General features: G+C 37.3%; 3 protein-coding genes across 8 annotated transcripts; 2 read left to right on the top strand and 1 right to left on the bottom strand.

The window, feature by feature from the left end:
• The first annotated feature begins 424 nt into the window (after nt 1-424).
• On the top strand, nt 425-5,509 carry LOC306887440 (PC-esterase domain-containing protein 1A-like). The gene is made up of 9 exons (XM_079445151.1): nt 425-690; nt 768-847; nt 1,547-1,779; nt 1,881-2,031; nt 2,127-2,361; nt 2,627-2,713; nt 3,186-3,251; nt 3,682-3,825; nt 3,918-5,509. The coding sequence occupies exons 1-9, from the start codon at nt 618-620 to the stop codon at nt 4,043-4,045; spliced, it is 1,197 nt and encodes a 398-aa protein (XP_079301277.1). The 5' UTR covers nt 425-617; the 3' UTR covers nt 4,046-5,509.
• On the bottom strand, nt 4,445-5,085 carry cskmt (citrate synthase lysine methyltransferase; the record flags this gene model as incomplete). The annotated part of the gene is given in 5 exon segments (XM_079445214.1): nt 4,445-4,657; nt 4,659-4,856; nt 4,858-4,928; nt 4,931-5,006; nt 5,008-5,085. Coding segments are annotated over 5 exon segments (627 nt in total). The 5' UTR covers nt 5,077-5,085.
• Nucleotides 5,510-5,776: 267 nt separating the features above from the next.
• Nucleotides 5,777-15,691, top strand: otub1b (OTU deubiquitinase, ubiquitin aldehyde binding 1b). 6 transcript variants are annotated; one of them, XM_079445166.1, is made up of 9 exons: nt 5,796-5,872; nt 7,091-7,123; nt 10,752-10,858; nt 11,732-11,793; nt 13,665-13,763; nt 13,850-13,968; nt 14,146-14,230; nt 14,869-15,063; nt 15,193-15,682. In XM_079445166.1, exons 4-9 carry the CDS (start codon nt 11,764-11,766, stop codon nt 15,388-15,390), a joined length of 726 nt encoding a protein of 241 aa, XP_079301292.1. In that variant the 5' UTR covers nt 5,796-5,872; nt 7,091-7,123; nt 10,752-10,858; nt 11,732-11,763; the 3' UTR covers nt 15,391-15,682. The 6 variants fall into 6 exon arrangements, with proteins under 6 accessions (XP_079301288.1, XP_079301287.1, XP_079301292.1 ...); XM_079445165.1 differs by having other exon boundaries at nt 5,817-5,872; nt 7,091-7,128; XM_079445161.1 differs by lacking the exon at nt 10,752-10,858 and having other exon boundaries at nt 5,790-5,872.
• Nucleotides 15,692-15,956: the final 265 nt, after the last annotated feature.

Below are 15,956 nucleotides of genomic sequence, written 5' to 3'. Positions count from 1 at the left end.
CACATATTAAATACAATCAAATACTGTGATTAAAACGTGACACACTGAAACTTACCTATAGGCTAATTTTGGTTAGGTATTTGGTTATGATTTTTAATTGTGTTTTCTCATAGTAGCAATATTTGAAAATAATTTCTCCGTACTTTTTAATCTAAAATATTCTGAACTGAATCTGAATATATTAAACTTTTTTTTTAACCCTATAAAAATACCTAAATAAGTACAGTGTTTACATTGAGTTATGCTTATGTTTTGTATAATGTGTATTTTGTATTGTATTGTTTTCTCTGCTATCGGGCATATTCGGAAACTATCGGAAATGTTCCTATTTAGTAGGTTAAAGAGATCACTGATTACACAGGAAGTCAAAGATTCATGTTTTGTGCATATTAACCGCAAGGGAAGCAATATCTCACTTTTCTGCACACTTCCAGAGACTCATTACGGCAAGTAATTTATCCTTGTTAACGGTCTTGTTAATTAGTTTGTTTGACACTAGGAACCCGAGCTTGAAGGTTCGAACTCTACGCATATCGTATTGTTATTTGTTCCAAAGTTCGCTTTTCAGTCAATCACGGTGATTTTAATTGAGACAGGTATAAGTTAGTAAAATCAGGATGAGGCCTGTGACTCAGCGCACTGCAAACCAGCTGCTCCACAACAAGTTCGTTGTGGTCTTAGGAGGTTCAAGTGAGTACCTGCGAAGATTAATAGGTACTGTGATAATAATGGCCTTCATGATTTTAATAAGACTATTTTCTCTCTAGTTCAACGTTCTGTTTACAAGGATCTAGTCCTTATGTTGAGGAGAGATGCGTATTTGAGTGCATCACAGCTAAAAAGCAAGGTCAGTATCTGATTCATGTTTTATTAGTTGTATGTCTCTTTTTACAACTCTTGATGTACATATTAAATTTTTTTTTTTGTAAATGTATATTTTGTTTGTAAAATTCAGATTAAGTGTGTGTGTGTGTTTAATGGTAGGCCTGCCTGATTTCTTGCTGGTGTAAACTGGTAGACCATTTTGGACCAACAACAAATCTGCTACAATACCAGCTGGCCTTGCCATTTTAGTGCTGTCAAGCTGGTTTTTTGGACATTATAGCTGGTTGACCATCTAATGACCAGATACCATGTCCAAAAGTTCAGCTATCTATACTTATCAAGATTTTGGCAAAACACTTTAACATAGTTTTTTTATCAATAAATGTGTGAATAGATGAAAACATGAAGCTGCTGTGAGTATTGTTACTTCTGTAGTAACTGTGAGAAGAATAGGAACTTTCCTTTTTCCAGTATAGATTAAGGCAGGGGTCACCAAACTTGTTCCTGGTGGGCTGGAGTCCTCCAGAGTTTAGCTCCAACCCTAATCAAACACACCTGATTCAACTAATCGAGGTCTTTCTTGGTATACTTGAAACTTCAAGGCAGGTGTGTTGAGGCAAGTTGGAGCTAAACTCTGCAGGACACCGGCCCTCCAGGACCGAGTGTGGTGACCCCTGAATTAAGCAATGTCTGATGCATCTGTCTTATCCATATTTCCCAGGGTGAGTTTTCCTTTGAGCAAGACTGTCTGGTAGAAGGTGGACGACTTGGTGAAATGAATAATGGCACTGCCTATAAAGAAGTAAGACAGTACAGGACGGATCACCACTTGATCCGTTTCTATTTTGTCACGCGTGTTTGTTCGCGCTATATGGAGAGCATCTTGACTGACTTTAAAACAGGAATGAGGCCAGACCTGGTCATCGTCAATTCTTGTGTGTGGGATATATCAAGGTGGGAGTGCTCTTCTTTACAGCTTTTTACAGCCATAAGATATTTAGAATGTCATAATTATTTTTCAATTAACATGATTTTTGTTTTACTGCAATGTACAGGTACAGCCGTGAATGGGCAACAGAATATAAGGACAACCTCAACAAGTTCTTCAGCAGCCTAAAGGGCATTTTGCCTGCAGAAAGCCTGGTTATATGGAATATGACCATGCCATTGGGAAAAAAGATTGTGGGTGGATTCTTGGTTCCAGAGGTGGGTTACCAAAAAAAAACTATGGTAGAGAATGAATCTTCTCGAATGGTGAGAATCAATAATCCTGGACTTTTTCATCTTATCCACAAATTCAGATCCAACACATGGGTCCCACGTTGAGATTCGACGTGATCGAAGCTAACTACTTTGGAGCCACTCTTGCCAATGAGTACGGTTTTGATGTGCTAGATTTGCACTTCCAGTTCCGGTTCAGCCTGCAACACCGTATGCAGGATGGTGTACACTGGAATGCTGTCGCCCACCGGCAGATTACATGCCTGCTGCTGGAGCATGTAGCACAGGCGTGGGGAGTGGAACTGCCAAATCTGGGTGAGAAATGCAGGTTGAGTTTGTTGTGATTGGTTAGCTGTAGCATAAAGGTGCAAAATACTGTAAGCTTCTGTGAATTTGAACAAGTGGTGGATCTTAGTTGGGTCCTAGAATAAAGGCTTATTTATTTATTTGTTTTTTTTTATTTCCCTGGCATCACACTCTATACCAACAAAACGGTTCAAATAATCACATTTTGTTTAATGGCTTGCCTAAGAGTACATAGAACATTTAGTCACCCATTTTTATTTTCTTATTTTTGTAGACATGCTTAAGGCAGACAATCACCCACCATTACATGACAACCATAACTGGAAGACTGCTACCTCAAGTGCTCCCATACACTATCAAGGTACACTACCGTACAAATGTTTGGACTCTGTATGTTTTTTTTTTTGGAGGATGAGTAGATTTAATAAGGATGCATTAAATTAATTAATTTTAACAGTTCAGCAAAGAAACATGATAATCACAATTATCACCAAATTAAGCAACAACTGTTCTCAACATTGTTGATTTTATAATATATATATTATTTTATTTATTTTTTATACCAAATCAGCACACAGATTAATTTCTAATGGATCATGTGAAACTGAAGTAATGGCTACAAAAATTTTTTAGATTTGCCATCACAGGAATAAATTGCATATTAAAACAGCTATTTGAATTTATAATATTTCACACTGTTTCTGATCAAATTAAGTTTGTGTGAGCATAAGAAAATTATACCAACCCCAAACTTTCTGTAGTACATACTGTATTTAACTTGCAACATTTTTTCTGTGTAACATTTAATAATTCAAAACGCGCATTTTTAACAGGTCCTCCGTATAGCAACCTGAGAGGCTTCAATCCACCTGTGATGCCTGCCATCCACTATAACAATGGTAACAATCAAGCCACTCCTGAGAATTTACTTAACCAGCAGTTATTCTCATGATGATTCATTTTGGAACAACTAATTGTACAATTCCGTAAGCGCTGGGGAATTTTGTAGTCATAGTTATGTATAGATACCATATTCGACCGTTCCAGATACGTTGATGTGTCCGCCATTTTGGAACAGTCAGCTTGATGTCATTCACCATAATAATCAATGAATATTCAAAGGTATACATGTGTATAACTTGCTGTCGTAGATGCACACAGTCAACTTGCACTTGAGAGTTTGCAGACCGTTCCAAAAATGGCTGATGGCTTGCATATCTCAGTCACTAATGAGGCATCTACGTGTGTATACATCTATAGTTGTAGTTATTAGTCATGCTTGATTATTTTGTTAAAATGAAAGTGACCATTTTTACTTTCATTTTCCAGCTCCAGCCTGGACACAAGGCCAGATGAGGCATTTCAGTGGCTTTAGTTCACAGTTCGACTGTGGTGCACAGTTCTACAGCGACACTGTACCTCCCCACTTAACAGCAGGATACCAGAGCGTTGAAAGGGAACCCTTCTACAGAGGTACAAATAGATTTAATTATTTTTCTCAAACCGTTTATATCTTAATGTATTAATGTAAAACTGTACTAAATGTTTGGTTATTTATTCATAAGGTGTTAATTCAGTTGCTGCCCCCTACTGGCCAGTCAACAACTTGGTCATGAAACGCAAACAGAGAAGACCATACAATTCATATAATCCATACTACACACGAGAGAGACCACGTGCTTACAGATACTAAATCCACATTCTGCAGGGTCTTGTTTGAATTATAGGTATTGTTTCGGAGGGTGTGCACATGTTTATTAAGCACTGAAATGTGTCCTTCATATATTTTCTCATAAGTGATGCTTGTTTATAGAGCCTTTCTATGTTATGATTATCGTGTTACAAAAACTCTGAGCTGTGATATCATAATTGATTTTTACTGATGGAAAAATTAAGCACCACAGGACAAAACATTGCTTTTAATTCTGAAATAAACATGTATTTTTACAAAAGTCTCTAAAATTGTTATAGTACAATTGTATACCTGTTCATCTGATGCAAACAATTTAAAGATCAAGAGCATGATCAAAAAGATCATGCTATCAGTGTTCAATATTTTTGTACAAACACTGTATTTTCACTTTGAAACCTCTTAAGTACAAGGAGAAATCTGATAGCAAAAATAGCTGACCCCTCTCAATTCTCCCAGCTCTTGAACTCCTACATCAGCTGCCAGTGTAGCTCCTCTAACTTCTCTCTCAAGCCATACAAGCCTGGCATCAGGATCCTCATCTGAGAACTGTAGGAGACTCCCAGAGGGCTTCAGCACCTGTAAGCATTGCTTCACCATCTGTCCAGCCTTTAACTAAAACATCTGTAGTACCCTTGTCCAATATCAAGTCCAGGCTTCTGGCCCCTAAGTATCCTCTTAACTGTGTGCAGTCCAGCTCCAGGAAGGCAAGAGCAGAGGATGGGTTACATGGCTGTACTGATGTAGAATTAGCATGCTTCTGCATAAGTTTCACTGCAACTGAAGAGATATCAGCACAGGTGACCTTCACAGCAGGTCCTTGGAGAGGTTCTGTAGATACAAGGTCCTAATGCGGATGTGCCACAACCCATGTCCTGTTCAATGGGCCACTCTGGGAATAAGACATGCTCTGAAGTACAGGAAGAATGAAGTCCTGGACTGAGTGAAATCCAAAGAACCACTTTTGAATTTTTTAATTGGCCTTTGCTTCCATTTTCTGTGTAGAATCTGTCCCATGTTGCTTTTTTGTCCATGTTTTCAATCAACTCATCTGTGAACAAGTTATAAATAGTTACAAATTAGAACAAAAGTATATTTAATCCCCTTTAATTTATAAGTATTCTTGAAAATGCAGTGACTTTAACTACTATCTGACAGATATTGCTGAAATATTTGCTCTGAGAAAACAGTCCTACCACACTACATAGGAATTAATGCATGGACTGAGTGTATTAGCCCATTAGAAACGGAGGCTTATTTCTGAGATTTGGCTGGGCCTTTTTGTTCGACCAATGGCAGACTGTTTATAAACCTGCTGGGAAATGGTAATTAATTTAGCATTTTTGTTAGGTGCCGCATAAATCGAGGTTAATGCATGTCAAATACAAGTTATTTAACAGGTTAAGATATAACAATTTTAAAATTGCTCATATCAGTTTTGCTCTAATGGAATAAAAATAATCCTGCAAAATATTCCACGTTGTTATGATAATCGGAATGAAACTCTTGACCAAAGTGAAGCGTTGATGGGATGTTAATTAAGATGGGGAAAAAAGAAATACACACGAATTTGTCAAACTAGTATAATGCCATCTGTGTGCCCTGGTCAGCTTTTGGAGGGTCCTCAGCGGCACTGCAAGTCTGTTAAATAACATTACAAAAAACAAACATCGTAAGTAAAGGTATTCCGTATTAAACAAAACACTGGCAGCATGTGTGATCCTGTAACTGAACACGACCCGGAAGTGTACACGGGGGGGGGGCGGTGAGGAAAGAGCTCGATCAAGATGGCGGATGAGCAGCAGGAATCATCACAGGTAGAGATGGAGGGTAAGTGCAAAAAATAACATTCCGTCACGCAATTTAAAGGATCAGCTGACATGCGTAAACAAAACATCTCGCAGGATCCTGCACGAGGGAGCTTGCATTAGAGAAACAATCTGCTTTGACTGCTGCACGAGCAGCTGGAGGAAAGGCAGAGCGTTTGATGTACAGAGGAGACTCTTAGCTCATTTAACCAAAATTAAAACCCAATCTTCCTAACGTTTTCTTAACATGTCATATTTCCATTACGACTCAGAGACTTTGAATAGGATAGTAGCTTTTGGCAGTCAGCTGTAGACCGTAATGTAATATTAAATCAGGGTTTATGGATGCAAGTGGTGAATCTCTTTGTGTTTTAGTTGTGGGAGGGTGGGACCCCTTTAAATTTGAGTAGGGGTGGGTGAGTGTGTGTGTGTGTGTGTGGGTCAGATAGAAAGTAGGCTAGCCTACGCATAATATGGAGATTTAATTGTAAATATTAAGATGCATAATAGCCCTGACTGATTTTGAAGAATGTAATTTGTAAATGTAAAAAAAACCGCTGTAAATTTTTTTTAATTTTGGCGTAATTAAGACGCAAAAATGTGTCACTCACTAAGGTTACATCCATGAACCATTCTCCATTTTTCTAGATATTTGTCTTACAGTGTACCGACTGATCAACAATCACAGGTACAAGACAAGGTGTATCATAAATAAACAATTATTTAATTATTATTAAATTGAACAATTGTAAAGCGCAGCCAACTTATTTCACGTGTTGGGTGTACTGCTAGGCATCTTTGGTTTCCTCATTTTTGTCATTTATATGGAAATTGTGTGCCTTTTTATCATTTGAGTCACTTATCAAGAGTTGCTAAAAATTGCCAAATAAATTTTAAAAATAGCTAAATTTGTTGCTAGGTGCTTTTGGAAGAAAAAGTTGCTAGGATAGTGTGAAAAGTTGCTAAATTTAGCAACAAAATTGCTAAGTTGGCAACACCGCCGCTCACTTTTAAAGACATTTACGGAGCAAGAACACCTAAAATGCTTGTGTAGATTCAGTCAAGTGATGAAGTTTACCCTCTTCATCTTAATGCTATTTTGCTGAATTTACGGAGCAAACTATTTGCTAATATAACCATAACATCAACAGCAACGCTGAAACACAAGTGCGTGGTTCTGTCAGATGCGCGTGAAATTTGCATGTTACTAGGCTATAACAAACACTGTGTTTTCTTTCAGAATCATCATTGGCTGGTAGAAAGACAAAAATAGGTTACGTAAGTTTTTACCTAAAAATGGTGTGAATAATTACATTTTAGACACATTGTCAGTAAATTCTCCAACGAAAATAAAGCTCTAGGAGAACTGCTTCTCTGATCAACATTCAACACACAGTGGTGTTTCATTAATGAAATTGTTTTTAAATGAATCGAGTGAATCAATGACTTGCTTCATTTCTGAATGAATCAGCCGTTTGATTGAATTGTTTGAATGAATGACTGAATGACTCGCTTATTAAGACAGGGATTTGCCACCACCTACTAGCACTTTTATTTTTAAATTTAGAGTATTGTTTCTATTTTAAAATAATTTCACTATTTATTTGTATTTTTACATGTTGAATTGAAACATTTCTTTCTAAAGGTACTTATATTTCTTTCTAAAGCTACTTGTTTGGAATGTCTATTCAGTGTTTTTTTTAAATTAACACAATTACTATTATCTTTAATATTATTTTATCTGTAATTAATCGGCACATGCTGTGCATGTTAATTAATCTTGTTAATTTGATTAATCAGCACATTATGTATTTAATTCAAATTCTTTTTTTAAATAATCAATTGACAGCCCTATTCAAAACATAAAAAGTCTGCCCCCCAATAGTCACTGTGTAATTCAAACCCTTATTATACTGAATTTACTAACTGCTTGCTCTATTCTTTTTCTAGTCTATCTGTTGTTTTTTTTTTTACTAATTATATAATTTAAAGAGGAAAAAAAACCTTGCTACATATACTGCATTCAGCTTATAGCACTTGCATATTATTTTGCTGATTTTGATTGCTTCCATTGTCCTCATTTGTAAGTCCCTTTGGATAAAAGCATCTTGTAAATGTAATTTCAAAGAGACATGCTTGTGTTTTATTCATATCTAAAATGATGTGAACATTCAACATTACTGAGCGCTAAATATTTGCATGTAGTGTATGTTTCATACTTGAAGGGTGCTCTTGCACAGAAAGTCCAAAACTGATTAATATAAAAATGACTCGTATAACTTATGATTTGCCAGGAAAGCCCTCATATGGACAAAGGCATTCAGCAATCACTGTAGCTAAGCTGAATAAAAAGTACAAATGTTCTGACTGATGAAACGTGAAGACAATAAATACATGATTGTAACAATATATGGATTATGTGGGTTAAGTCATCTCTAGGTAATAAATAAATAAAATATATGAATGATGCAATGCTAATTGGCATATCATTTATTACAGTACATAAATTATAAAATATATTTTCTGCCTTATTCTGTGATAAAAATGGAAAAAGTGTTTGTAGTATACAAACCAATCATAAAATTGTCAGGAAAATATAGGCAAAAGTATTATAGATTACAAATGATGAGTTATTGTCCAGCAGTGTATTTGATTTCTTAGCCAATTAAGACAGTTGTATTTTTATTCATTATAATAATTATTATTATTTTGTCAATTACAGTATCTCACAGAAGTGAGTACATCCCTCACATTTTTGTAAATATTTTATTGTATCTTTTCATGTGACAACACTGAAGAAATGACACTTTGCTACAATGTAAAGTAGTGAGTGTGCAGCTTGTATAACAGTGTAAATTTGCTGTCCCCTCAAAATAACTCAACACAAGCCATTAACCGCTGGCCACAAAAGTGAGTACACCCCTAAGTGAAAATGTACAAATTGGGCCCAATTAGCCATTTTCTCTCCCCGGTGTCATGAGACTCGTTAGTGTTACAAGGTCTCTGGTGTGAATGGGGAGCAGGTTAAATTTGGTGTTATTGCTCTCACTCTCTCATATTGGTCACTGGAAGTTCAACATGGCACCTCATGGCAAAGATCTCTCTGAGGATGGCGTAGGCTATAAGAAGATTGCCAAGTGCCTGAAACTGAGCTGCAGCACCGTGGCCAAGACCATACAGCGGTTTAACAGGACAGTTTCCACTCAGAACAAGCCTCGCCATGGTCGACAAAAGAAGTTTAGTGCACATGCTCAGCGTCATATCCAGAGGTTGTGTTTGGGAAATAGACGTATGAGTGCTGCCAGCATTGCATAGCCTGTCAGTGCTCAGACCATACGCCTCACACTGCTTCAAATTGGTCTACATGGCTGTCATCCCAGAAGGAAGCCTCTTCTAAAGATGATGCACAAGAAAGCCCGCAAACAGTTTGCTGAAGACGAGGAGACTAAGGAAATGGATTACTGAAACCATGTCCTGTGGTCTGATGAGACCAAGATAAACTTATTTGGTTCAGATGGTGTCAAGCGTGTGTGGCGGCAACCAGGTGAGGAGTACAAAGACAAGTGTGTCTTGCCTACAGTCAAGCATGGTGGTGGGAGTGTCATGGTCTGGGGCTGCATGAGTGCTGCCGGCACTGGGGAGCTACAGTTCATTGAGAGAACCATGAATGCCAACATGTACTGTGACATACTGAAGCAGAGACTGGGCCGCAGGGCAGTATTCTAACATGATAACGACCCCAAACACACCTCCAAGACGACCACTGCCTTGCTAAAGAAGCTGAGGGTAAAGGTGATGGACTGGCCATGCATGTCTCCAGATCTAAACCCTATTGAGCATCTGTGGGGCATCCTCAAACGGAAGGTGGAGGAGTGCAAGGTCTCTAACATCCACCAGCTCCGTGATGAGTGGAAGAAGACTCCAGTGGCAACCTGTGAAGCTCTGGTGAACTCCATGCCCAAGAGGGTTAAGGCAGTGCTGGAAAATAATGGTGGCCACACAAAATATTGACACTTTGGGCCCAATTTGGACATTTGTACTTAGGGGTGTACTCACTTTGTAGCCAGCGGTTTAGACATTAATGGCTGTGTGTTATTTTGAGGGGACAGCAAATTTATACTGCTAGACAAGATGTGCACTCACTACTTTACATTGTAGCAAAGTGTAATTTCTTCAGTGTTGTCACATGAAAAGATATAATAAAATATTTACAAAAATGTGAGGGGTGTACTCACTTCTGTGAGATACTGCAGATAAGAAAAAGCATTACATTTGTCACTTCTGTCCCCCTCACTTATGAAATGATGGCTATGCCCCTGCCTCACACATGACTATGGCAAGGCAAGTTTGTTTATATAGCACATTTCACACACAATGGTAATTCAAACTGCTTTACATAAAAGGAAGTAAAATAATCATTTAAAAAAATAATCACAACAATAAAACCAGAAGAACGTTTAAAATGATTTCAAATTTGATTTCAAATGAAATAAAAATTATTATACATAAAATACAGTGCAGTCAGATCGGATGTAGCACAGTGCTCATTCAACAAATGCACAGATAAACAGACGAGTTTTGAGTCTGGATTTACATGTGGCTAATGTTTTAGCACATCTGATCTCTTCTGGAAGCTGGTTCCAACTGCGGGTAGCATAACAGCTAAAAGCGGACTCCCCTTGTTTTGTGTGAACCCTTTTTATTTCTAACTGACTCTATCCTAATGATCTTAGTGGTCTGTTAGGTTTATATTCAGTGAGCATCTGCAAAATATTTGGGTCCTATGCCATTGAGCGATTTATATATGAGTAAAAGTACTTTAAAATCAATCCTAAATGTAACTGGAAGCTAGTGTAAGGACCTGAGGACTGGTGTGATGTGCTCAAATTTTCTGTTTCTAGTCAGAATCCTGGCAGCAGCATTCTGGATGAGCTGCAGCTGTCTAATGGTCTTCTTTGGAAGGCCTGTGAGGAGACCATTACAGTAATCCACCCTGCTGGTGATAAAGGCATGAACAAGTTTCTCCAAGTCTTGACTGGAAACAAAACATCTAATTCTTGCGATGTTTTTGAGATGATAGTATGCTGATTTAGTTACTGCTTTGACATGACTACTGAAACTAAGGTCTGTCTCCAGAATCACACCAAGATTTCTGACTTGATTTTTAGTTGTTTGACCCCTAGAGTCAAGGTTTGCATTCACCTTGAGAACTTCATCTTTGTTTCCAAATGCAGTGACTTCAGTTTTCTCCTTGTTTAACTGAAGAAAGTTCTGGCGCATCCAATTATTAATTTCATCAATGCATTGGTAGAGGGAGTCAATGGGGCTGTAGTCATTTGTAGATATGGCTAGATAAATCTGGGTATCATCAGCATAGCATAGGCAATTTGTTTATTTCTCATTATTTGACTTAGTGGGAGCATATACAGGCTAAACAAGAGTGGTGCAAGAATTGAGCCTTGTGGGACTCCGCATGTCATGGCCGTCCACTTAGACTTAGGCTCTCCTATACTCACATAATAACCTCTCCCTTCTAAGTATGACCTGAACCATTTGAGTGCCATCCAAGAAAGCCAAACCCAGTTTTCCAGTCTCTTTAGAAGTGTTATGATCGACAGTGTCAAACGCAGCACTAAGATCTAGTAGTACCAGCACTGATATTTTGAATCTGAATTAAAGCGAATATCATTTGTATAATATCATTGACTATGTTTACATTGTCGCAATGTGATGTGATGCAAGTCAGCTAGGTTAAGACACTAAAGTGCAGTATTAGCAGAATTGTCATCACTCTCAACTATTATGTGCTCAGGTCCAGTTTTTTATATATATATATATATATATATATATATATATATATATATACTTATTTATTTTGCAGGAGTGAACTGCCATATACATGACGAAGCCATTATGGCACAGCAGGACCGTATTCAGCAAGAGGTGAGTGTTCAGAGTAATGTTGCATTGTAAAAAAGGCTTGTAATTTAGATATATGGTAACGGTTCCTCAACAGATCACTTATGATATTCTGTTTGTTTTTGACAAGTCGGTAGCTGTTTTTTAGTTATGATTAGAGTTGTACTCAAAGGATAGTTTAACAACCATTCTGTGATAATTTACTCCCTTCTCAAAGCTATTTTTCTTTATTCTTAGGGAAATGTTAGGCAGAATGTTTAGGCGTTTTTTTGATTCCATACAGTTAAAGAGATTGGCTGTCACACTCCAAAAGAAAAACGCACCCTGGCTGAAAGTAGTCCGCACAACTTGTGCACAATTTTCCAAGTCTTCAGAAGCCATACCGATCAGAAGCTTTGAACAATCTAGAATTTAAAGCTGAAGTATTTCATTTCTGCCATTAACATCACAAAACTGAATTGTCTGTTGACACCAAGAACTGTTTATTCTAAGGAAGATGCAGTTGTCTGACACTTTAGATGCTATATAGATAAATATTATCATCCACACCAATGAGTGCATGCTTCAGTTACAGTGGCATGCGAAAGTTTGGGAACCCCTTGCAGAATCTGTGAAAATGTGGATAATTTTACCAAAATAAGAGAGATCATACAAAATGCATGTTATTTTTGAGTACTGTCCTGAGTAAGATATTTTCCATAAAAGATGTTTACATATAGTCCACAAGACAAAAAAATATTAAGAGCCGGGGGGTGAAAACTTTTGAACAGGATGAAGATGTCCAAATTTTTCTTATTTTGTTTAAATATCATATTTTTCCATTTAGTACTGCCCTTCTGACGCGACAGAAGATACTTGCATGTTTCCTGGAAGACAAATGAAGTACAATTTACCTTGATCTTCAAATTCAAAAAGTTTTCACCCCCCGGCTCTTAATGCATCGTGTTTCCTTCAGGAGCATCAGTGAATGTTTGAACCTTTTTTAATTGTTGTGTTTGAGTCCCTCAATCATCCTCAGCATGAAAAGGTGGATCTCAAAATCATACAGTTACTGCTGGAAAGGGTTCAAATATGCAAAAGATGATGGAAAACTGAAGATTCTGCAGGACCTGGAGGATTTTTCTGAAGAACAGTGCTCAGTTTAACTGTTCAGAACAAACAAGGGACTCATGAACAACCATCACAAAACAAAAAAACAGTCGTAGATCATCCAGGTAACCACACACCGTATTAAGAACCAAGGGTTCCCAAACTTTTGAATGTGGTTATTTTAATAATTTCAGCTATTTTTTTGTCTTGTGGACTATATGTAAACATCTTTTATGGAAAATATCTTACTCAGGACAGTACTAAATAAAAAATAACATGCATTTTGTATGATCTGTCTTATTTTGGTAAAATTATCCACATTTTCACAGATTCTGCAAGGGGTTCCCAAACTTTCGATCCCCACTGTATATCATCTGCTGCTTTAATTTCTCAAGCTCTTTAAATAGTGGATTCTGGTTAGCTATCAGAGTTTTTATCATTCATCAGCTGAAAAAAAAAAATCATTTTGAATGTGATTCCAACAATATCATTCTTCTGTATCATCATAGTTGTGGTCTGGACTGTCCTATTCTCCTTTTAAAACATTATCATTGTGGTTATTGTTCTTGGTGTGAACAGCCTTTTAGACTTGAAATATTATAAAGCACATAAGTCATATGAACTGTTTTTGAAGAGGTTGACAGCATTTTTCCCTATTCAAGTTCATTGTATGGAAAAGAACAGAAACATTCTGCTTAACATCTCTCTTTGTGTGTAACTGAAGAAAGCAAGTCAAACAGGTTAGGAACAATATGAGGATGACTAAATGAACTAACCCTCTAATTACTTGTGATTTGTTTTAATAGATAGCCACCACTAACCCTTTAGTGTCGGACATACAAGATCTCTCTGTGCTTCAGGGTGAATATGCTGCAGAAGACAGCATTTACCAGCTTAAGATGAAGGTTGCTACATTCTTGCAGGCTTACTTCATATGCAGCAGGTGCCTGAAACGTTCTGTAAAACTGTTATTCTTGCATCTTGTTTATAGGACCTTCAAAAAAAGTATTCCTACATTCGAAAGACACGGCCAGATGGAAATTGTTTCTACAGAGCTTTTGGGTTTGCACATTTGGAGTCACTACTGGACGACAGCAAAGAGCTGCAAAGGTAGTATACTTTTGCGTGCCTAATACAGATATCATTGTTTTTGCTTGGAATGGTTAAATTAATTCAGGAGATCGCAGCAACCTTGTTTACGCAAATTACCATTTTGTAAATAATTTGTCTTTCTGTCATTGTACTGAATGTTTAAGTACCAGACCTGTCTCAATTTTGGCACTATAGGTTTAAAGCTGTGGCAGCAAAGAGCAAACTGGACCTTGTGAACCAGGGCTTCACTGAATTCACTATCGAGGACTTTCACAAAACTGTGAGTTGGACATTGTATCAGTTAAAAACTATGCCTATATTCAAAACTCAACACTTAAAGAGTAAGATCACAGATTTTCAACCAGGTTTGTATTGTTACGGAGTCAGTAGTATATAGAGTTGGGTAGGAGTAGAGTTTGAGTAGGAGATTATTATTAATGTCTTATCTTAATTTTGTTGTTTTTTGTCATCTTTCACATAATGCATTAATTGAATTTGACTGTAATTAAAAAAAAGTCCAAAATGTCCCAAGTCCATGTCAAGTATGAGTACAAGTACCCCACACTCATAGTAGATGTAATTGAACAATGGGATATCTTGGTCCTGGCAACTTATTTTTCCAAATTGCCAGGACCAGGATATCCCTGTGTATTTTTGTGTAGATGTAAAATGCATCATCTGGCATACTTTTGACAGCTACAGAGCTTTTGTGAAAACTACAGATCATACTTGCTTTTTGTATATTTTTTCAGATATTTTTATTGTTTTCTGTAGTTGTGCAGCACTGATAAAAAAAAAAAAAAGTTTCTACTGCATAGACAGCCAACTATTATCTTTTACCTTGTCCGCAGTGAATTAGCTCTTTAAGTCCTATAATTGTACTTTAAATTATGCTCACTGTGGTTTCTCTCGTGTCAGTTCATGGACCTGATTGAGCTGTGTGAAAAGCAGCAATCACTTGGTGAACTGCTGAGCTCCTTCAACGACCAGAGCGTGTCTGACTACATAGTGGTTTACCTGAGGCTTCTCACCTCTGGATACCTGCAGCGGGAGCATGTGTTCTTTAAGCATTTCATAGAGGGCGGCCGTTCTATCAAAGAGTTTTGCCAGCAGGTAAGTGCCACCTACGAGTATTACTTGTGTGAACTGGTTTATCTAAGACTATGGTAAAAATTTAAGTTAAAAAGTAGTAATACTGAGTAATAAGCCTTAACATATAATAATCCATATTTTGCTTTTTAGGAGGTGGAACCCATGTCGAAAGAGAGCGACCACATCCATATCATTGCCTTGGCAAAGGCACTAAGCGTGCCCATTTTAGTGGAATACATGGACAGAGGAGAGGGTGGAACAGTGAACAATCATGTCTTCCCTGAAGGAAGTGAGCCACGCATCTTCCTGCTCTATCGCCCAGGCCATTATGACATCCTGTATAAGTGATACTCTGGTATATTCTGTGGTTCCGTTGTGAAGAAACCATCCCAGTTCTACAGCCAAGTTGAGTCATACATGTGTATGGGATAGGATTAATCTTAATAAAGTTTTCACTCCATTTCTCCCCACATTACAAAATGAATGATTTTTAATCTCTTAAAAACTGACACTGCATCAAACTGCAGCATTAGGGTTGTACAGTAGGTGTTTTGTGGTTGTAAATGTTATCAACTTGCTTTTAGTGTTTTTCCTTTGTTACACTGCCTTCCATGAGTTTTATTAAAGGGATTTACACCTCACTTGACTGAAGTCCGTTTGTGGTTTCAGAAATCATTTTACAATTCAGAAGTGGACCCAAGCCAGTAACAAGCAAAGAAACCAGCGATTACATGAATTGATTTTAATCTCAGACAGCACAATGATTTAAGTGCTCATTTTACAGTCATTTACCCAACAAACTACACCTTATGCAGACTAATGGGTACCTAAAGTAGGTTTGTGTAAAATGTATAATCATCATGTATAACTCAATCCACTACACTATAAAGAGGTGTCTGATATTCATCTGGAGG

Source organism: Barbus barbus (genome assembly GCF_936440315.1).
Source record: "Barbus barbus genome assembly, chromosome: 2".
Classification (NCBI taxonomy): Eukaryota; Metazoa; Chordata; class Actinopteri; order Cypriniformes; family Cyprinidae; genus Barbus; species Barbus barbus.
The sequence above is the reverse complement of the archived record's forward strand: the minus strand, read 5'-3'. Positions and strand labels throughout refer to the sequence as shown.